Consider the following 24,295-nt stretch of genomic DNA (forward strand, 5'->3'; position numbering starts at 1 on the left):
ATCTTTTGACGTCACTAATTTCAGTTAAAATCCAAACGTGCCAGCTGTGTCCGAAATTATCCCAAATGAAATTACTAGATGATATTAGAACACAAACGCACAACAAAAACAGAAAATCATGTTTTTAATATAAGCTTTAACAATATTTGTGGAAATGAAAATAAAACAAAAGATGAACTGCTTTAAAGTAAAAAAATCCTGGCAGTTATTTTTTCTTCAGCTTTTCGGTCATCTTATGTCAAAAGTGAAATTATTCTGAATCTAATAATTTAGTTTTTTGACTTAACAAAAGCATTTGGCCGCAAATTAGAAGCATTTTAGATATTACAACCAATATTGTAAATACCTTTTAAAATGTATTAGTTAAATGTTGTGTTCAATTTATATAAAAACTAGACCATATTAATTTGTAAAGAGGCAAGATTCCAGAAAATTGTCGCAACATTTTTACGCACAGGGACAAAGGATTAACACTTAAAGATTTAATACATGCAAAAAATGCAGTGATTATGACAAAATTGGCTTAGCTTACAAAAGTAATAAAAAATGTAGTGTATATTCTATTTTTGTTGTGTATGTCTCCCATCCTTGTTTATACCTTAAAATAGATGTAAAACTTTGTTGTGTTTTACAGGGAGGTTCTAAGAAAATTTGACTATTACACTAACTTTTGGATTATTTAAATTCTATTTTTGTTGTTGAAAAATCACAATGTTTTTGTAAACTTTAAGTTTATTAAGCTTTATAATATTCAATTTGAACACCTATCATATAAAATAGTATGTTTTTTTTTGTCTGTAGCTTAAGATTTCAATAACAACCAAACTGATTGAGTTTTCCTTTTTAGGGAAGCTTTACTTCGCTCCTAGGAATGTTTAAGGCTATTTTCTGCTCTTTCCTACCCATTCAAATATAGAAAATTAATTCTATTGAGCACCCTGTTTGATTTAATCTATCTATATAGTATTGTATTGTATTATATATGAATGTAAAAATAATTCAATTGAACACCCTGTTTGATTTAATCTATCTACAGCATGACCCTCGAAAAAGTATTTTTAAGCATCTGCAGCCTATATTTCTCAATAAAATATTAAAAGATTCATATGTACTTGTTCTCTATAATTTTCTACATCAAGGGATATCAAAATATTTTTTTTACATCAATTAACAGCCGAGATTTTTAAAGCCAAAGTTTGGAAAAAGTGCTTGAGAAACTGGATATTGCTAAATATTTCTTAGTTTTTTATTAGTATATTACTTTTTATCAACCAGTTAAAAAACAAATAAGAAAGAAGAGCAAGTTTACAATTGATACATTTTTTATTGCATTAAAAAACGTTACTTTTACATATAAAAAACTACTTTTCAAATTTTACTGAATACATTTTTCTTATAACCATTTTCCCTCAAATCTTATAATATCTCCCACTTATAAATATGACCTTAAATAAACCCCTCCCCAATTTATGCTCATTACCAGAAGGATTAGCGCAACCTTTACCAATAAATTCACGCCCACTCATCAAATTAATCTAAGACACATAAAAATCATTTAAATTGTTAAATGTTTAATAAAAGTTTGTAGCTGTAACTTTTTGGTTTTTTAACTTATTTTGATAAAATAAAAAGTGTTTGATTTCTGTTTATGTAAACTTTCAATTTGCTACTATTTTTTATAGGATTTCTTTCTGTAAGGGTGTTTTTGCAATTTACACTAATCTAAAAATGCCTTTTAGAGCAAGTGAAAAAAGTGCTTTCAGCATGAAATAAATTTCTTGGAAACATCTTTATATAAGTTTTATAAAAAGTATTGAAATTATGAGGAAAACACGTCATTTCACTTTAAAAAAACATTTTTCTTGAAAAGTTACTTTTTCCTCAGCCACTTTTTCAAAACTTTGGCTCTAAAAAGCTCAGCTGTTAATTGATGTAAAAAAAATATTTTTATATCTACTTATGTGGAAATCTACAGAGAACAAGGACATATACATTTTTTGATAATTCATTGAGAAATAAGGGCTGCAGATGCTTAAAAATACTTTTTCGAGGGTCATGCTGTATAATAGTATTGTATTTTATTATACATATATATGTAAAAATAATTAAATTGGACACCCTGTTAGATTTAATCTATCTATATAGTATTGTATTGTATTATACATGGATGTAAAAATAATTCAATTGAGCACCCTGTTAGATTTAATCTATCTATATAGTATTGTATTGTATTATATATGAATGTAAAAATAATTCAATTGAACACCCTGTTTGATTTAATCTATCTATAATAGTATTGTATTTTATTATACATATATATGTAAAAATAATTAAATTGGACACCCTGTTTGATTTAATCTATCTATATAGTATTGTATTGTATTATACATGAATGTAAAAATAATTCAATTGGACACCCTGTTAGATTTAATCTATCTATATAGTATTGTATTGTATTATATATGAATGTAAAAACCAATTCTAAATGTTATAGAAGGGTGCAAGGGCGTGCTCAAATGGCTGAGTGGGTGGCTAGAATGTTTTTTTCTAGAATGTGTTTTACCTTTCTCCCTGTTTTTTCTGGAGTGGGTAAAGGGTTTTAAGCTTTAATAGAGACCTGCGGGGGTTACACGCCTTTACCCCAATATGTGCACGTCATTGGAAGGAAGGACAAACACAAACTCAAGCTTTTAAACTTTTACACACAAGAAACTTTTAGGCTGCGGTCGAGATCTTACAAATGTAATGACAATATTTTATCAAGAACGTTTCCATCCAAAATAGCATTGATTATGATCACTCAAAACGTGTTATTTGTCGCTTCTTGAATTTAGACATTTTGGAATTGTCCTATCGAATTCAAACTTTGCATGGTGATTCCTGTAGTAGTTAGGTACGATTTAGAAAGCGCAGCAACTCTATAATTATTACCAGAATGTCCGTACGTCCATTTTAAACATGTTGATTTTTCTACTTTTTTAACAACAAATTTTTATGTGATCTAATTATCCGTTTGATCTAATTTTTGGTATATTGATTTCTGGGACAACATAGTACAATATTATAAGCGAAGCAACTCTATAATCAAGTCCAAAAAATGTAAGTATGTCCATAAACATTATAATGTATCAAGCAGTTTTTCAACAAATTTACTTACAATTCTTCTTCGACTCTCCGACTCTTATACTTTTATATTCTGATTATTCAGTTCTGACACTATACAAGTGTTAATGTCCGTTTGTCCTACCGTTTCAGTGGTTCGCTTCTATGGATGTTGTCATTCTTGTTAAACTCTGTGTTATTGAACTAAAAGCCAATTTAAAAAATTTTTAAATTCTAATTTCCATGTTAGGTTCAAAATAGTTTTTTTTTTGTTCCGACTGATTAGGTTTTATAGAGTAGCTTTGTCTATAAAAAACAACAACATGCAAATTGTATTAAATATGAGAAAAGGTTGAAATTTGTATGGATTATTGCATCTAATTGTTAGTTCTGTAATATATAGTTCCAGTATGGCTTCGAAACCGATTCATATCCGCTGGATTAGATCTAGTTCTCAGTCATACTGAATAATCATGTATAGCACAGTATCACAGACAATCTTCCAAGAATATTTGAGTATTCTCGGTTTCGTGACGTCGCCTTCTAAGGGGCGTTTTGACGTCTTTTCACAGTAGCTTTTGATAGGTTATTTTAGGTTAGGTTAATGATTGGTTAGAGCCTCCGCAGGGGATAGAAATAGCAGAAAGTTACTATGAGTATACGACGAAACGCCTGTTGAGAGCTGATGTTACGAAACTGACAATACCCAAAAATTCATGTAAAAAATCATTAGATTAACCCCAGTTTTATTGGCCCCGGCCTTCATTTTAATTTCCACAGAAAGCTGTCCATAATACGATGCGATAAATAACTATTAAAAACTCCATTACCTTAGCACAAACAGATTCTGAGAACTTCTCCCTTTGTTCAGGTCTAAACACAAGAAAACAAGAAAAGTTGATGATTCTAACAAAAATACCCGGTATCCCATCAATTCCACATAAAAAAATGAACTGCCCAAATCAATGGTTTAGTTCCTAGCCTCTAAGGGCTCTTTCCCACAAAGGCTTAGGGTTAAACCCCAACAAAAATGTTACATGCGCATTACATTCTTTAGAGGGGGGGGGGGGGGGGAGGGTGTTACATTTTGTTACAATTTTTTTTATAATTTTGCACACTTGGGTAATGTTGAAACACCAAAATACAAACAAATACACAATAAAGTAAAAGAATAAATGGGTCAGGAGCTATATGTAACCCTGTGCCGACTTTTAATTGGGTCTTTAAAAATCGGCCAATAACATCGGAAATATTAACACAGCCAAGTCGCTACAAAAAAGCGGAAAACTATTTGCTAGCAGACGAAAAAGTTCTCCATCAATTGGACCAGATAGTTGTATGGATTATACATTAAGATATATAAGTTTTCCGGAATTTTAATGTTAGGGGGAGATTTGAAATCTGCATCAGATTTTAAGGATTTTTTATAAAATTCGTTTTTGTATAATTCTTTATCTAAAAGCGGAAATGCATTTTAAGTTAATTAATTTTGACCAATAGGATAGGTGGATTTTAAACTACCTGCGCTCTAATTGGTTGAATGATGTACGCCATCCAATCAGAGCACAGATTTTTTAAATCCACCAATCACAGATGCCAAAATTAATTGACTTAAATTGCATTTCCGCTTTTAGATAAAGAATTATAGATAAAAACAAATTTTATAAAAAATCCTCAAAATTTGATGCAGATTTCAAATCTCCCCCTAACTTTAAAATTCCGGAAAACTTATATATCTTATTATACATACATCTATACTTATACATTTATTAGATACACAATAGTTGACGTATTTTTGTGGGGGGTTATCACCCCTTTATACAAAATCTCCTTGGATGCTTAAGTTTTGCTTTAGATGATAAACATTTGTAAAAGTGTAAGAATTAAACAATTTTTTAGATAAAAATTAATGAAACATAAGAATATTAAAGTTTACCTGAATGATCTTTCTAGAAGCCAAGAATAATCATACACACTAATATATATTTAAATATTGAGTAAAAATATATGTATATATTTCAGAATGGCAGATATCAAAGAGTATTGAGCAATTACTAATGAATGCTTAAAAAATTGGAAGGGAGACTATTTAAACCTTGTCGTCTACCTATGTACTAAGTATTCCTTTTGATGAAAATCAAGTTTTCCATTCATTAAAAAAATTAGCGTTTATTTATCGATATATTATTACTTACATAGATATTGCACCAGATTTTTATATCATTTTGTCTCAACCATGACACTTTGGTTGAGTGTGACTTCCGAATTAGCGGGAAGTTCTCGAGATCTGTTGGCGAACATACAAACCCCCAATACCAGGAACCATCAAGTTTCAACAGCAGGTTTGATTATAGATTTATTGATGAAATTATTTCAAAGTCCTGAAATTATAAAATCAATTAATACAAAATTCCAGTTTTTATAACCACGTAATCTTAATTGTTTTTTTAAAATCATTTTTCTCTACGGTTAAGAATCTTTGGAAACTTTGGCTTTAAAGGAAAATTATTTGGTTTAATAAATCATTGTTAAATGCAAAAATAAAAGCACATAAAAATTACTAAAACATAATATTAATCATAATTAAGTTTCATGCTTAGCTGGCTAAAGCCTTTTTAAAACTACATATAATCGTCCTATACACCATTCCTCTTAATAAAATTAACAAATTCTACCTGAAGTTCTTATGGTTTCAAATCCCTGGTATACTAGGGTTGTTCACGCACTATGAGACCAATGATAGGCTAATTTTTTGTTCTCCGAAATCTTCACACACTCATATCTCATTCAAAAGTAACGAACGTGGCACATCAAAATATAAACAATCCATACCGCGTCACTTTATGAAAGGAAAGTCAAAAAAGACGACATTTGCGCTTAATTTGGGATAATGATAAGGAATTAATTTTGATCTTGATAAACACAAAGCTTCCTCGAAAAGAGGTTAAGACACACCCCCCGTTTGAAAGTCAAATTAACTTCCTTAACGAGATTCAAGGTTTTTTGCGCTGAGCACTAGCAACATTTCTCACTAAACTCAACTCACCATAATCACATGAGAATGGCCACATCCCGAAAAACATGACAATTTTTGCTCCTAACTAAATGAAACCCCGTGAAATGCATACACAATATTATACTCCTCACTAGGACTCATAATACCTCACATTTTAGGATAGAAGGATGGGGATTGGTTTGTACCATACAATATTCCAGGCACATGACACTCACAAGATCACATACACAAATCCTAAAATGGATAATCCTATTAATCATGATGTTATAAATATAACAACTTATACTAAATAATAATCATTTCATAATCAATAGGTAATAAATCATTATTAATAAATCAATAAGTACCTACGAAATCAGGTTGAAATGTAAACAAATAATAGTAAATATAAAACGAAATAAATCTTAGACAAGAAAATTAAGATTTATAGGTACTTAAAACTAAATTTGTTAAGCATCAAAAAGAGTAGTAAGAAAAATATTTCAAAATCCTTGGGCAGAAAGTTTTCAAACTTAATGAATAAGAACTGTAACTATCTTAATCAACAATAAAACTTTTCAATACTTAGATAATAGCAAAATAATAATAATTTTCGTTAGAATTTTCATCGAAATTATAAAAAAAATACCAATTTTTCTTTGTAAAAGAAAATGAGACTTTAAATATGAATTTTCAATCATTCCTTGATCTGAATAAAATGTTTTACTTGATTGAAATTCATATATAATTTTAAAAAAAATCTGCTAAAAAAAATACTTGATTTTTTTCTTAGAATAAATATCGAATCACGCAACCTCGACACATTTATTCCTTTTTGGTAAACTTTTCAGGTAAGTTTTATAATGAATTGTACTTTTGAAAAGAATTTAAACTCAATAAAATTAAATTTGAGCATATGAAATAGAATAAAAGTTAATCGCATTTCACTTGATTCTTATTTTAGGCATAAAAATAGGCATATGAAAAATGTGGCTTTTTTACTAAAAAAAAATCTCAATTTCCATAAAATAAGAATCAATTATTAATCATAATTTTTAATAACTGCCTGACTGATACAGCATGTTCTTCCAGGGGAGATTTATCTGACAGCCTGAACAAGACTCTTGCAGTCTTTCTCCCATCCTCAATCCTCGTCACTCGGCCCATCCGCAAACATCTCATCAGCGGATTGGTACTCGTAATCAGAACTATATCTCCGTCGGCTAGCGGCTCCGCCATCTCATCTTTCCACTTGGACATCCGTAATATCTTCGGTAGAATCTCCTGGCGGTAGGCAGTCCAAAACTGGGCAGACAAATCTTCTAACAACTTCAACCTGGAGGAAATTTGGTCCTCCGGTTTCATCGCCACATTGCACAACGGCTGGCGGTCAACATTTCCCAGCAGCTGGCCAGGGGTAATCAGCCGCCAATTCTCCACGTCGTTCGCAGCTTCTATCGTCAATGGTCTGCTATTCATCAAATTGCTAACCTCTGCCAACAGCACCAGGAGCTCGTTAAAATTAACAGAACTATTCACCAACTTCTTGGACAGCAATCTCTTGGTTAATCCCACCATTTTCTCAGCTTGCCCAATAAAATGGTGGGCTCGGGCCGGGATCTGAGACCAAGAAAACTCTACCTGGCTGCCCAACTTCTGCTCTAAAACCTTGCGAGCAGCAGATAATTGTGTGCCCATGTCGCTTACTATAACCTTCGGCAGACAATGAACAGCCTCCAACTTGCGCAGGGACAACAGGATACTGCTGGTATCATACTTCTCCAAGGCATCTAACCATAGCGCCCCTGAGAACCTGCAGACTACCACGAACACCCACACCTTCTTCGTTGCTGTCTGACTCCTCGTTTTGGCGGCAGCTCTCCTCGTAACCAGCGGACCCATCAGGTCAACTTGCACAGCTTCAAATGGCCTGCTCGGGACCAACTTGTCAGGTAACACATCCTTCATGGTAGTACGACATTCCTTGGCCCTCTCAACACTGCAGGGCCAACACTTCTTCACTTCCATGATGGACAACCTCCTTGCCTTCACAATCCAGCACCAACAACGGCGGCTCTCAGCTAAAGTTCCACGGACACCAGAATGAAGCTCAACATGCGCTTCTCTCATAAAAACAGCAGCTAACCAATTACCAGGCTCCAAAATTACTAAACCTGGCATGTCTTCAAATAGCATTTTACGGCCACCAGTAATGGCGTCAATGACGGGCTCTCCACGACCAACCATTTTAAGAATTCTCATCTCCCTGGTCACATAATTTCCTCCGGGACCAACGACAGGCCAGGTCAATGATACTTCATGCACTAATGGATTCAATGACGAATAATTGCCTTTAGCGTCATTTATCCACTCATCCCGCTGGCTACATGACACTATGAAAAGTTCCGCCGCCGCCATAAAATTGTACAAAGACGGCTTGTACACAGAATCTGCGGCTGCTACATGACTACCAGCGGTTGTAGTCTTGCCTTCTTGTCTGCTCTTTAGCTTCTTCAACCAGGTGTTCGATACTTGCAGGACAGCTGCCATAGTACGTTTGGCCTGTCCAAATGATCTCCTGTGCTTAAACCTAAAGACATCTTCAGCGGCTTCTCCGGCAACTTTCATTGAACATAACTTAACCATTTTGGTATTCAACTCCTCCGGTGGTAAATCCTGCTTGACTTGCTTGGCAGTTTTCACCGGCCACGCACTTTCATCCTGGCGCAACCATTCTGGGCCCAATCTGTACCTGGAACCTGGTCCCAAATCTGATACCTTGCAGGTGCTTCTGGTGCCCAAATCTGCAACATTGTGTGTCCCAGGGACCCACCTCCAGTCATCCTTGTTGGTTGCAGATTGGATTTCTCCAATACGATGAGAATTAAATGTGTTCAACATGGCACTGTTGGAAACAATTTGTGATAAAACACACGATGAATCAGTAAAGTACATCACTCTGACAACATCGAAGGGCAGGGCATCTCTGATGGACTTTGCCAACCTTGTGGACATCTGGCAACCCATCAATTCAAGGCGTGGAATTGATTCAGTCTTGACCGGCGCAACTCTTGACTTGGTGGCTAGCAGGAACGTTTCAAACCCTTGCCTAGTTGGCCACCTCAAATATGCCATACATGCATAGGCCTCTGATGACCCATCCGAAAACATCATCAAGGATGGAAGGCCAGTTGGTTCCTCCGGGACCACACAACGGTCAAACTCCAATTTAGCGACCTCAGCTCTGTCCTCCAGCGACTTAACAAGTTCATCCCGTAGACTTTTTGGAATGAAATCTTGCCAGCCCAAATTCAGCAAACATGTTTTCCGCAGGACAAGTTTAATTCTCAACAGAATAGGGCTGCAAAGCCCGATCGGGTCGAAGGTCTGGGCGGCGAACCTGTGGACCATCTTCTTTGTCAGATTCTCGTCCAAGGCGTCCTGGAGGTTGTACAAATCAGCATCCTCTTTCACCTTCTTTCCCTTGACTTTACCATCTTGGTTGACTCTCGTGGCGATGGATAACACATCAGCGGCTGGCTTCCATATCAGCCCAAGAACCTTGGTTGGCGGGCAATCATCACCAGAATAAATGACTTGTTTGAAGGAAAAACTACCTTTGCTGATAATTCTGTCGGCTTCTTTCATCATCTCCTTGGCTTCTGGCACAGATCCTGCTCCCGAAATAACATCATCTATGAAGCTGTGCTTCTCAAGCTTGACTGCAACTGGAATCTGAGGTAACTTGAAATCTTCCTCAGGGTAGGTAGGTATTTGTGGCTCCTTCCACAACTCAGGTTTTGCAACAATTTCACTACCATTTATCTTACCCTCTCCATATATCTCCTTGACCTCTGCTTCACTCTTTCCGCCGAATAGGCGGGACGTCAACTTCAGGGCTGTAACTGCCAAATTCCCCGCAGCCAACTCGCCAAAATTCACAACTTTAGTCAGGTAAATTTCAAGTGGACCGTCTGGCGTCGGGGAAAATAAAACTCTCTTCATCTGGCTGTCGAACTCTGTGGCCAGGATGGAGTTATAAAACTTGGAAATGTCCGCGGTTAAACCAACCTTGTAACCACGGAAAAGCAACAAATGATAAAAAATCTTCTGCATTGGCGGCGGACCTCCCAGCATTATGTTATTAAAACTGGTACCCTTGAACGTCAGAGAACTATTTGCACACAATCTCATGGGTGTGGAACTTGAATCCTCCTTGAAAGCAACCACTATTGATGAACAAGACTTAGGCCCTACATACTTCAACTCTTCAGGCGATGCTTTTTGAAACACGCCTCTGGATATGGCGTCATTGAATACCTGTACATACATATCATAGGTACCTTCCTTGACCATCTTGGCACGATCCTTTTCAGCAATTTTGCGGGCTAAACTCTCATTGTAGGGCAAAGTGTGAGGATCTTCAATGTAAGCATATTGACCTGTCCACTTGTTGGACTGCAAGTCTAGTGATAAACCTGCCTCAATTATCCTCTGCCTCTCACGCTGGTCCCAGGTAGTGCCGTCGGCCATAGCCTTGCACTCTTGACAGGCAGTACATCCTGGACAAAGTGCCTGCGGCTGTACGCCAAACGATTCAGACGTCAGAAAGTCTGGCAAGGTGCCTCCACTGACACTGACAGCCTTATATGCCGACTTTTGATCTCCAGCTCCACGTCAGCACTTGTACAGATAAAACCACTACCAAAAATGGTTCGCCACAACATAGACTGGCCCACTTTCTGGTAGGTTGATGGAAACACGTCAGGATGTGTATTTCCAATGATGATATCTAAGCCTCCACTAATATATGTAAATCTTTCTGGCGGCATCTTAAATATCTCGGCGGCAGTTTCGGGGTGGACCGAGCGCATCTCGTTGGCCCCGCCGAGGGTAGGCATGACAGCTACCTCAAACTCCCTCAAATTACCGTCCCTATCCTTCAGATAAAACACAACATTGCGGCAGGAAGACTCACTGCCGTCAGCTACAGAAATAGTTGTATATCTGCCGGTAGATTTCAGCTTCAACTTGTTGGATAACTTCTCAGACACAAGTGGCAAATTTGCACCAGAGTCAAACATGACAGTGGCGTGGCAGGTGCCGCCGCCAGGTGCTACAACAGGAACTAACTGAAGTAAGAAGGTACAGGGGCTGGGTGCAGAACTTGACTTGTAGACTGTATTCACACCAGCACTAGCCTCATGGAGCAACCTACTATGATATCTGTCGCAATTATTGGTGCCACAAACACCAAGCTTATCCGATTTATTACACTTGTCAGCAGCATGGCCGTCACACAGGCAGAGTTCACACAACTTTTTCTGCTGGACAACTTTCTTTCGGTCAACCACATCCATCTTCTTAAACGTGAGGCAACGGAAAATCGGGTGTTTCTCCTTGCAGCTTTCCACAGGACATGTACTGTTCCACTTGGAAGCCTTGTCCTTTCCAGCCTTTCCATTCTTATTGTCGCTGCGGCCAGATACTTGCGCGGCGGCAGCTCTGTCACGATTTCTCTTGCCGGCGCTAGTGTCATAGGACATATCACCGGCCAACATTGCTCCCCTGGTCCTCTCCAGCAGTTCTACAATCTTCTGGATGTTTGGTTGGTTCATGCTACCTAGCTCCATCATAATTTTCTCTCTCAGGCTATCGGGGCACTTGTCTTTGAAAATATGAATAAGAGTTAGGTGGTGGTAATCCTTAGCTGCAGAACCAACGATGGCTTCTACTTCCTGCATCGTGCTCTTGAAGGTAGCAATTGCACTAACCACGTCCACAGGTTTATCTACAGGTTTCATCTTGTTCAGCTTAGTTAAAATCTTCATGAACCGGCGGGTGTTTGATAAAAACATCTGATCGAGAAACAACCATTGTTCATTATGATCTCTAATCGCTGACACTTGCTTGCGTAGCTCGGGGTTGGTTATCACCTTCTCCATACACAACATCAGACTTAACCTCTGGTCAGAAAATCCGTAACCAGCGCATAGATCCTTAAAGACCTGTTTAAAGTTGGAGTAATCTGTATCTGTACCGTCGAAGGATGGCAGCAAACTGTTGTCCCAGCGCCCATACTGCGGGTTGGAACTCCGAATATCCACGGCAGACATACTTCTGGAGAGTATGGCAGGTGTCCCACTCTCATCCAAGTTAGATGAACGACGTTCCATCTCTCTAAGCCTTCGGTACATATCACGTACTTCTTGGCGCAACTCCATGGAAATTTTAAGCACTCCCATGTCCATCTTCACCTTCTCAATGACGTCGAGGTTCCTGGCGACAGTGCTTGACCTCGCGTCGTCTGAATCATTGTCAAGCCAGTACAGAATTTTTGTACACTGCTCCAACGACGCATAAACTTTATCTGCAACAGTTTTCTGTTCACTAGCTTCATCCAAATCACGCTTGAACTCGCGCAGCTCACTAGTCTCCACGGCAGGTTTTAGACTTTTTATTAGGTCAGATTGGTCCTTGACCTCACTAAAAATGTCACGAATTGATTTTAAATTCACATTTTCACATGAACTAAAACTTTGGCAGGCTTTTAGATTGTCATAAAACACTTTTAACTGTTCGTCAAACACCTCTAGCCTTTCACTGCCAATAGCGATAGCTCGCTCAATTTTCTGCTTTTTGGTTAGTGGCATATTGATTCACTAGGTACTTATTTCACAGAAAAAATTGTCACAGTTTATTGCATCAATAATCACTGGATGCTATTGATCACTTGAAGAATGCTAACGCCTATTCTTCAGATCCTTTGAAATTGTCTCAACCATGACACTTTGGTTGAGTGTGACTTCCGAATTAGCGGGAAGTTCTCGAGATCTGTTGGCGAACATACAAACCCCCAATACCAGGAACCATCAAGTTTCAACAGCAGGTTTGATTATAGATTTATTGATGAAATTATTTCAAAGTCCTGAAATTATAAAATCAATTAATACAAAATTCCAGTTTTTATAACCACGTAATCTTAATTGTTTTTTTAAAATCATTTTTCTCTACGGTTAAGAATCTTTGGAAACTTTGGCTTTAAAGGAAAATTATTTGGTTTAATAAATCATTGTTAAATGCAAAAATAAAAGCACATAAAAATTACTAAAACATAATATTAATCATAATTAAGTTTCATGCTTAGCTGGCTAAAGCCTTTTTAAAACTACATATAATCGTCCTATACACCATTCCTCTTAATAAAATTAACAAATTCTACCTGAAGTTCTTATGGTTTCAAATCCCTGGTATACTAGGGTTGTTCACGCACTATGAGACCAATGATAGGCCAATTTTTTGTTCTCCGAAATCTTCACACACTCATATCTCATTCAAAAGTAACGAACGTGGCGCATCAAAATATAAACAATCCATACCGCGTCACTTTATGAAAGGAAAGTAAAAAAAGACGACATTTGCGCTTAATTTGGGATAATGATAAGGAATTAATTTCGATCTTGATAAACACAAAGCTTCCTCGAAAAGAGGTTAAGACACATTTGATAAAGTGATGCTTGCAGCAGGCTAAAATATCTGACCAAAAGATGTATATTGTTAGCAAGCTAAATAGACGACAAATTTTCCCTTGTCAAAATATCCACGTATATCCTATATCCATTGCTTTATTAATATCTGTATAAACATAATTAATGTATCAAACATCTTTATTTCAGATTAAGTTCTCTTAAATTTAGTTATTGCTTGAGTTACTTGTAGACTGTCTACAGATGTAACTATGTCTGTCTGGTTGCTCAAGTGTGCAAAAATTGTGTCAACTTTTTCAATAAATGATATTGACAGATATATACAAATGTCTACTATGTGTGATAAATATAAAAATAACTTATTATAAGGGGTTGATGTTTTATTTTTCAATGCTTCAAATGACTTTGAATTGATGGTGTATTTAAAATCATAATACTAAGATTTGATTAACTAAACAACATTAGATATGGGTTATAAATGGATATATGGACAGGGGAATATTTGTCGTCAATTTGGCTTGCTAACATGGAAATAATTTATTTGTCAGTTTGTTCATCCAGTACGAGGGGAAGGGGTAAAGGAGGAATATGGAAAGTATCATTATTTTATCCAGCTGCGAGCTTCACTGTATTAGAGTACATAAAAATCTGGTGCAAAATCTAGGATGAACCCCAAACTGTCCCACTTTGAGAAAGACGATTCCAGTGACGTCATATACGTTTCGGGAAAGAAAAAGGGAAGAGGGGAGGAAAATCTCTTCAAAAGAGATGGGAGAAAAGGGAAGAGATTTTCTTCCCCCCTTCCCTAAACGTATATGACGTCACTGGAATCGTCAAAATCTAGGTACTACCGATTTCTACTTGATTAATACCTTGGAGGATGGTTTATACATTCAAGACCTTTCTTAAATGGAATATCAATCCCATATTTTGAAGAAAACTAATCCTTTATCAAGACACTTAAGACAAGTCTTAACTGATCATAGTAATAAGTTGTGCCTTTTTGGGCTAGACTAATTATATCATTTAAGTAAGACATAGTAGTAGTACATATCAATTTTTAAGTATCTGGTATGAAGCGATATGGCTAGGACTCGAACCCTTCACCTTGCCAACAGGGAGCCGAAACATTTGAAGTATGATTAAAAAATTTAAATGAACCCATCTTAATATCGACAGACATAAATGGTCTCTCTATCTTCATTCAGACTTCCTTTTATTTCTTTCTTTGATGCATTTTTAAAAACGAATATGTGTAAAATGTAAAAAGATTCTCGATATTTTTTTTAATGCAAAGCTTTTCTATAATTAGGGTAGGTCCGTCCGTCCGTACGTCCGTCCGTCACAAACGGATAGCTTTTTTCGTTAATTTAGGCATGTTAGAATTGTCCTATCGATTTCAAACTTTGCATGGTGATTCCTTTAGTAGTTAGGTACGAATTAGAAAGCGTAGCAACTCTATAATCATAACAAGAGTGTCCGTACGTCCATTTTAAACATGTTGATTTTTTTTACTTTTTTAACAACAAATTTTTATTTAATTTAATCATCCGATTGATCTGATTTTTGGTATGTTGATTCCTGGGACAACAAAGTATAATGTTATAAGCAAAGCAACTCTATAATCAAGTCCTAAAAATGTAAGTATGTCCATAAACATTATCCTGTATCAAACAGTTAATCAACAAATTTACTTACAATTTTGCTCCGATTCCTACACATTTATATTCTGATTATTCAGTTCTGACACTATATAAGTGTTAATGTCCGTTTGTCCCACCGTTTCAGTGCTTCGCTTTTATGGATGTTGTCATCCTTGTTTAACCCAAAAGTTAATATATTTTTGAACTTCAATGGAACACAGTAATAGTGTCTGACTGATTATTACGTAACATAAAAAATTAGCCAATGAGAGGCCACTATAAATTTTACCATTGATCAATAACGGCCTCTCATTGGCTATTTTTTTTTGTTACGTCATAATCAGTCAGACACTATTACTGTGTTCACTTCAATGTTAAAATCAAACTTGAAAATTTAATTGACAAATATTTTTATTTTATAAGTAAACAAAAATGTGGAACGAACAAACAAGTTAATTAAATTTCTCGTATTAATTCGAATCCGGTGGATAGGAACCGGTTCTCATCCAAAAACTATGTCTAGCATCGTATTATATCTAGTTTTCTACGAATATAGAAATGTAAAATCATAAGATTAAAACCAGTTTTTTTAGCCGGTGCCTCCGGCACCTCGGGGCTAAAAAAACTAGTTTTAACCTTATAATTGTACATTCTATATCCGCGGAAAGCCGTTTATAATACGATACGAGAAATAACTATTAATCCAAAGGGGACACTTTCTTAAACCATTCAAATTCGGGGTTCCTCTGACAGACCAATATCGGCCATTTTGGATATGGGGGGGGGGGGGGAAGGGTGGTAGGCGTTTTTAACATCTAACAGCGGGAAATAAATCACCGTTTACAAAATAGTGCTAGAGTAACAGGTGGTAGGTGGGGTAAAAGTGTAAAACGCCCTCCTCCCCGGAATAGGGTTAAAACAATTATAGGAATTACTAGCGGTTTCGCCCCTAGCAACTAGGGGCTTTTCCCCAAGAGGTAATTAAAAAAATATAATTAAGTATTACTGGTGCTGCCAGAACTTCCCCATAAACCAAAAAAAATGGTTGGGTATGTTTTGTTATTGGGGGGGGGGGGGGTTGTGGGTGTCCCACCCCCCAAGAAAATAGCCTAAATTCACCACAGGACCAGTAGGTATATTCTCTGAAGAGTAGAATCCAATCGGTTCTGTGGTTACCAAGATCTTAAGGGACGGACAGACAGACTGACGGACAGACAGACGGACGGACAGACAGACGGACGGACAGACAGACGGACAGACAGACGGACAGACAGAAGGACAGACAGACGGACAGACAGACAGACAAACAGACAGACGGACAGACATCAAGCTACTTTGTATTATAGATATGTACATAAACAAAAGTAATACGAACAGCTCAAACGTTTAACTGGTAAATAGTAGATCCATCAAATATTGTTGACAAAACTTGTCTAAACTATTATTAACAGGGGAAAAGAACTATTTCTGTTATATAATAAAACTAAATAAATTGGTGTACATTTTTTACTCATTTCCACCTGTGATGTTTGTCCTCCCATTCCACTTCAACCTGCCCTCCGGTTACCTGCAACAAAATAAGAAGATTAATGGTTTCTCTCAAAGTGCTTAGTCGAGCACATAATTAGCCTCCTTAGTTTGAAATAAATAAGTTAGGTTAAATTGGGTACAAGGTAGTCCTAAAGGGTTAGTGCACCGCAGGTATAGGCACCCTCCCCTAGGGCAATGGCCCTTCTTCAGGGTTAGGCACAATAAAATGAAATGTCCTTCTCCCCTATTCTAAATTCATTTAAGAGAGGGGTTGTAGAATTTCTTTGCCCATTAGGCACTTTCAGAAAAAAACACCAGAAAATTATTTTTCAAAATGTAAAAATATATTGTGATATTTTGTTTCGTTGCTGTAATTTCATAAATAAATATACAATCATTTAGTTATGTTGTTCAATAATTATAAATTTTGTTATAGAATTTTTATTTGGTTTTATTTATTCATTAGATATTTGAATGTTCTTAAGGAAGCAAACTCAAAACTAATGAAATAGTGATGAAAACAAACCTGACATTTTACAGGCTTCACTTTCTGATCAAATTCAGAGAGGTTGACAATTCTACTCTGGGCTAGGGGCTCATAGCAGCTGGAACACTGACAATTGTCTCTGAAATAAGATTTTAATTAATTAACATTTAATACTTATTATATTAGAAAGTTTGAAATTAACGAAACGGTTCTATGTTGCATAAGAAGCGTGTTGGTTAACAAACAGCATTGGAAAAAGTATCTTGAAAATCATTCACCACGAGATTATGGTTTTTACCAAAATGCTTAAAAAATAAATAGTAAGGAATGTACAAGAGTGGTTTTATACTCACAATTCTTATACCGACATAATTTAATACAAGATAAATAACTACTTAAAATTGTGACAATTTTATGATGACAAAATTTATTATTATTAATCTATTAATTTCTATAATATCATTTGTTTTAAAAAGGGCGTTTTCTGAGATGGGCGTTTTTTGAGTATAGCCATACTAAATACTCATAATGTAAATTCTAATATCTTAGACGTCCATGAAGAGGGAGGGTTGGGGGATGGAGTAAATGGGTGTTCACTTTCCTCAAACCATGAAACCCCTCACTTTACCCCCCTCTACATTTGAAAAAAAAACTTGGACGTCCTTGACTTCTACTTAATAATTTATTGTTAAACTTTTTGTCTTCCTAGTTTATTTAAAAGCTGCAAAATTGCAACAAAGCAACATTATATTTAAAATTTAGATCCAATTAAACATCTATAATTCTTATATGGGCTGTTATCCTTATAGGGACAAAAGTACATAGTGCATGACACATTACTATGTAATAGATGTCTTTTATTTATCTCTGGGAATTCTTTGTCATTGAAAAAGTGTCAAACAAATTTGCACACACAAACCTGCACACAACCCACTTTTCTCATCATAGTTTATAAATTTTGTTATGCAATATATTTTTTTTTATTAAAGAGTAAATAAATATATTCATCATCTTTTACAGGAATAGGAGAACCAAATGGATGTAGAGAATAGACGTGGATATCATTGTCGTTAATTAGTAGGAGGGGACAGAATGGGGTAATGGGGATGGAAAGGGGAATCTTTATTTTAGCCTGCTACAATTTTCACTGATTAGGTTAAGTAACACCCATCAGACAACTAACTCATTGATTGCTTAACCTTTGCCTGAAAGTTATAACTGTGTATGGTAATGAATTGCAACTGTTTCCGGGCTAAGGCATTCCCCAACCTCTAACTATTAATGTCACGCACCTGAACATTAAGAATTATTTTTAACGTCTTTAGTTATCATGGTTTGTTAAGCCAGGATTCGAACCTATCACCTCCCCTGTTTTAAAATTGTTTTCATATTTTGAAAGTGTACTGTACACTGGTAATCTCTTCTAATAATGTTTTTAATCTACATACATATTGTACGTACAGTAGTTTGAACAGGAAAATTAATATTGGATCTATACTTTTCAATTTTGTTCAGTTCATTGCTCTAATCTTTCAGAGATATGTGATTCTTGAAACCAAGGATGACAGCGACCATAAATATCGAATCATGAATAGACAAACGGAGAATTGAGTTATAGAAATGATTTTCAGTAAGAGAGAGAATATGAGATAAATCATTTTAGTAAATTCCAAAACCTTTTTGAAGAAGTATCTTTTATAGCATTACCGACAGAATTCTATCTTTAAAAGAAGCCGAAGAAATAATATAACCTTCATAGCGTCGGACGACTGACTGACGGACAGACAAAATAGTTAACTTGTGTGAGTATGTTTATGAGTAATACACTTTTTTGCAAGGATAATACACACCTTTAACTCTTCCCTTTACCATGTATCTTTAAATAAAAAAGTTATTCCTGTAATTTCTCCGCTACTTTTGGACTAGATACCATTACCCGCGCTTTAATATTGCTATAATGCCTAGGCCTACCTTAGCCAAACCCATGGGAACTCTTCCTTGACAGAATTTAGTTCAGTGTCAATCACAAGGCGGCGCTTTTCAGAATCCAGGAAAGTTGATATTTTTCTTGAGTTAATGCTCGATGACGCAACTACTCCTAAATAAGCAATGTAGAGATAAATGCATAATAGTTACTTATCGCATCGTATTATAGACAGCTTTCCACGGATATTTAAAGAATCATAAGAATAAAACAAACCAGCTTTAGGCTCCTCGGAGCTAACGAAACTGGTGTTAGATATAAGATTTTTAGTTTGTAATTTGTGGAAAATTGTCTGCAATACGATGACATACATGATTTTTCAGTATGGCTGAGAACCGAATCTAATCCAGCGAATAATTAATACTAGAAATACTTTTAGCTACAAAGCTTATATCTGGGTTTGTTTTAGGTTAAGTGAAGTTTAACATTTTAATTTTGTAGTTCTATAAACATTTATTATGTCATAAATTTTGGACTACCACCAAATAGGAGAAAATACACTATCCAGAAAGATCATCTCTCTAATTTTTCTATTTTTTCTATCTCTCTTAATGGTTGCCTGTTTTGGTTGACAATTTAACTACAATTGAATGTTATCATCCCTGTTTATCAATATAAAAAACTAATGTGTTAATGCATATTTTACTCAGGCATCTAAAGAAATATGGAAATGGTCGATAGATTGAAGTACATCACTATTGATGTTACACAAAATTAACCTTTCTGTAGATTACAATTAGTGGTTCAAACCCATGGACATTGAACTTAATGAGCTAAGCAATCAAAAAGTCACAAAGATTGTTAATCCAACGAATAAGAAAGCGTTATGATAAAACTTTGGGGACTAGTTTAATAAACAGCCCAATGTCCCCCCCCATCAATGTATTTTACTCCCCTTTTTATAATGTCTATTTTCTCTGATTCCTTCTAATTCTATTAATAATTTAGATAAGGTTCTTAAGAAATGACCTATTGACATAAAATTTAAAGTTAATGGCCCAATTCTTTGTTAACATATTTTTCTATTTATTAATTACATTCATGAGTGTTTTTTTTATTCGTTACCTTGACATATTTTTGAGAAATGCGTCAAACCCATAAAGATTTGGAATTTTTCAAAAGTAAGCTTTTCTACATATAGGATCAGTTCGTTCGTCAGGATAGCTCTCCTAGGTATTAACCCGTTAGAACTTTCCTTTCAATATCAAACATGTCATGATGATTATTAAGAGTAAGGTACAATTTAGAAAGCGTAACAATTCTGTAACTATTACCAGAAGGCCCGTATGTCCCCTTATAACATAATCAAGTCTTAAAATCAGTGTTGTGGAGCCGGAGCCGGGAGCCGTGGAGCCGCCATATTTTGCTGGAGCCGGCTCCGGACTAGATAAAGAAAGAGATTTTTTATAAATTATAATTTGGTAACTCTGTTTTGTCATTTGCAAATGCCCCTTTTAAGTTTTTCAAGTCCATTTTTATCAACAATTTAACTTTTAAAACCTTCAAAAATAACCATCAAACAAGTAAAAAAATAGACGTGGGAAAAGAATATGTCGGAGCCGGAGCTGGAGCCGAAGCCGCCATTATAATTTCGATCAAAATATGCTAAAAAAATCAATTTTGCTAAATTATCCAATTATCATTATGAAGATTTTAAGTCATTTAAATGTCTAAGATAAAATCATTCATTGCTAACAAGGGTAATTTTTTGTTCCATCATTGGGGATGTACATCAATTTATCGGCTATTGTCATGTCCATTTAGATCCCAAAGTATACACGTTTTACAGGGCTATTTTAATCATAAAGATAGCATCGCTACATTTACCCTTAATCATCATTGTTTATTATCAAACAAGGATGACAACATCCATAAGTAGCGGAGCACAAAAAATCGTGGATGGAAATACGTAAAAGTAAATTTAAAGTGTATTTATTAAAAACAAGAATAGATTTATTGGAGAAAATAAACACGAAACCTTGTTTTATTTTTAATAAAACCAAAAAAAGTTTGAAAATTGGACCAAAAACACCAAATATATGGGAAAATGTGTAAAACATATAAAAATAGCCAAAAACCTGATAAAAGGCAGTCTGACCGCCATGGTTGTTTTTTTTAAACGACGGGAAATTTAATTTTGATATCTATAACTGAAAAATGTTTGAAAATCGGACCATAAACACTGAAGAAATGGAGAATAATGTGAAAAAATACAAAAATAGCCTAAAACCTGCAAACAGGCAGTCTGGCCGTCATGGTTGTTTTCTTTAACGACGGGAAATTTAATTCTTATATCTATAACTGAAAAAATTTTGAAAATTGGACCATAAACACTGAAGATATGGTGGAAATGTGAAAAATACAAAAATAGCCTAAAACCTGCAAAATGGCAGTTTGGCCGTCATGATTGTTTACTGTAAACGACAGGAAATTTTATTTTGATATCAATAACTGAAAAAAATTTTAAAATCGGACCATAAACACTGAAGATATGGAGAAAAATGTGAAAAATACAAAAATAGCCTATAACCTGCCAAAAAGCGGTCCGACCGCCCTTGATGTTTTATAGTTAATTGTGCTCCTTAATAATGGGAATGTTGTCAAAAAATTTCAGCTGTCTATCTTTAATAGGAGCCGAGAAAATCACGTTTCCCCTATTCTGTCTCATGACGGACGGACGGACGGACAGACGGACGGACGGACAGACGGACGGACGGACAGACGGACGGACATTGTGAATTATAGAGTAGCTTCGCTACTAATAAAAAAAGTATTATATATTTATTACTTAAACTACAAATTTTCAAAGAAATATACTATTAAACATTTACTCTTGTAAATCTTATCAATCACTTATTAATACTTCAAATTAATAATAAAAACAAATCATAAAAAGAATGTTTAATAAAATGAGTTATATAAAATTAATTAATATTCAAGTACCCATTATAAACCAAACAAGAAAACTCATGTCCCCAAAAATAACAACAAAAAAACATCACTATCCTTTAATAAGATTTTTTTTGTCAAAAGCTAAAGATCTCAGAAATTGCTGGTCCGGATGGGTTGTACTTTTAATTGAGGATTTATAAATGTATTGAGAGAAGGTTTTAGGCTATATTCCTAAGATCACCCATAGCAACTAGTTTTAAAAGTAAAGTAACTGCCAACTGTAATACATTAATAAAAATCATTAATTGGCTTTCAGTGTATAAATCTTAAGACATATTAATCAATTACTATTTTAAGTGCATAACGGTAAATTTATCATGCCGCAATCTCATAGAGACCCTTAAGTGATTATTAGAAGGCCTTACCGTCAGACCGACGTAAAGACACATTTTATTTACAGGGGAGCTTCTCTTCTTTAACTTTTGTATTGTTTGATTTCTTGATTTCTTTTTAGGACTCTTGACCTTTTTTCAAGTGTAATTTTCCTATTTAAATATCTTTCTGATAACAAGAAAGAGGATATACATAAAAAGATAGAAATAAGAAAAAAAATGCGAACAGAATGAGTAAAATATACCATGTTTAATAAAGGTATTTCAATTGGTAAAACAATGGTGGGGAATAGTCCCTTTCGTAACATCGCCCCATATGGGGCGATTCGTCGTATTTTTAAAATGGCTTTTTATAGGTTATTTTAGGTTAGGTTAGGTTATATTGGGTTAGGTAATTGGCCCCGCATGGTTAGAGCTTCCCGCAGGAGCTAGAAATAGGAGAAAAGCTACTGTGAAAAATACTAAGAATCGCCCCATAAGGTGCGATGTTACGAATGGGACTATACCCCAATGGTAGATATTAAACTACATTTGAAACAGAAGGGGAAATTTGACTATATTAGGGAACCTGTTCTCAATTGAATCAACTTTTAAATAAGGGTGTGGTTCATAGACGTCCAAGGGGGGGGGGGGGGTTAATGGGGATGCTGTAAGTATTGGTGCAAAAAATATGACGTAACAAAAAAAATTTGTCAATGAGAGTCCACTATAAATTTTACCATTAGTCAATAACGGCCTCTCATTGGCTAATTTTTTTTGTTACGTCATATTTTTTGCACCAATACTCACAGCATCGGTAATGGGGCGATTACCCCCCCCACATTTAAAATTTACCCTTTCCCTGGGGGTGCACCCCCAACCATTTAGGAGGGGGTATTTACCCCCCCAAACAATTTTGGGGGGGTAAATACCCCTTCAAAATAAAAAATCTCTAATAAAAAATTTTTTTGCGCGCTTCGCGCGCATTTTTATTACTAAATATTCAATAAAATTTAAATTAAATCCCCCCAAAAAAATTTTACCCCGGGGGTAAATTTTTTTTGGGGGGGGTAAACTAAATTTACCCCTCCCAACAGATTTCAGGGGGGTTAATGACCCCCCCAAGCAAATTTTACCCCCGGGATAAATATTTTTTGGGGGGTGAAAAACGAATTACCCCCTCCTTAAAATTTTTTTACCCCCCCCAAAAATAAAAAGCTTGGACGTCTATGGTGTGGTTACCTTTTCTTAATTGGAAAGTGGCTGGTAAAATCCTTTTTAACATTTTAAAATTAACGAAAACAATAACAATTACTACTTCACAATTGATATTTCAACTAACGATATATGTCTTTGTGTTTTGATATTATTTATAAAAAAATTAAATCAAGTTTTAACAAATGATTTGTCTACAATAAATTTTATTGTGCATTTGAAATTAATCTAAATTTAGAACTATACATTGCATTGCATAAAAAAAATCATATTATAAACGTTTTATAATCATACTAGCGGCTACGCCCCCTAGAAGCCTCTAGGGGCACTTAAGGTAGGAGGGGGAAAAGTCGACCTCATCCCATTTTAAATTTGAGTTTTAAAGAGTTAAAGAGCGAAGACACCCTCCCCAAAAATAGTTTAAAACCTTCCCAGAACCTCTAAGAAGCTTCACTGTGAAGGAGAACAATATCAGTTCAGCGGTTAGCGAGATCCTTCGGGACAGACAAAAACGCTTACTACTTTATATAATAGGATATATAATTAATTTTTTTATATTACAATTTCATAATTCAAAGTCGAAGGAGGG

The 24,295-nt window shown here is 35.2% G+C and overlaps 1 protein-coding gene across 1 annotated transcript in view; it reads right to left on the bottom strand.

The window, feature by feature from the left end:
- Positions 1-23,919, bottom strand: part of LOC145303970 (gamma-butyrobetaine dioxygenase-like) — a 41,196-nt gene extending 17,277 nt beyond the window's left edge. The window contains exons 1-6 of the mRNA XM_080145662.1: positions 23,734-23,919; positions 19,216-19,342; positions 17,284-17,383; positions 16,748-16,794; positions 5,039-5,077; positions 3,933-3,975 (exon numbers count right to left, since the gene is read on the bottom strand). Of these exons, the coding sequence (XP_080001788.1) occupies positions 3,933-3,975; positions 5,039-5,077; positions 16,748-16,794; positions 17,284-17,383; positions 19,216-19,342; positions 23,734-23,776 (399 nt within the window). The 5' untranslated portion in view covers positions 23,777-23,919. The remainder of the gene's footprint in view (positions 1-3,932; positions 3,976-5,038; positions 5,078-16,747; positions 16,795-17,283; positions 17,384-19,215; positions 19,343-23,733) is intronic.
- Positions 23,920-24,295: the final 376 nt, after the last annotated feature.

Source organism: Acartia tonsa, chromosome 2, assembly GCF_053477335.1.
Source record: "Acartia tonsa isolate MP-2025a chromosome 2, ASM5347733v1, whole genome shotgun sequence".
Lineage (NCBI taxonomy): Eukaryota > Metazoa > Arthropoda > Copepoda > Calanoida > Acartiidae > Acartia > Acartia tonsa.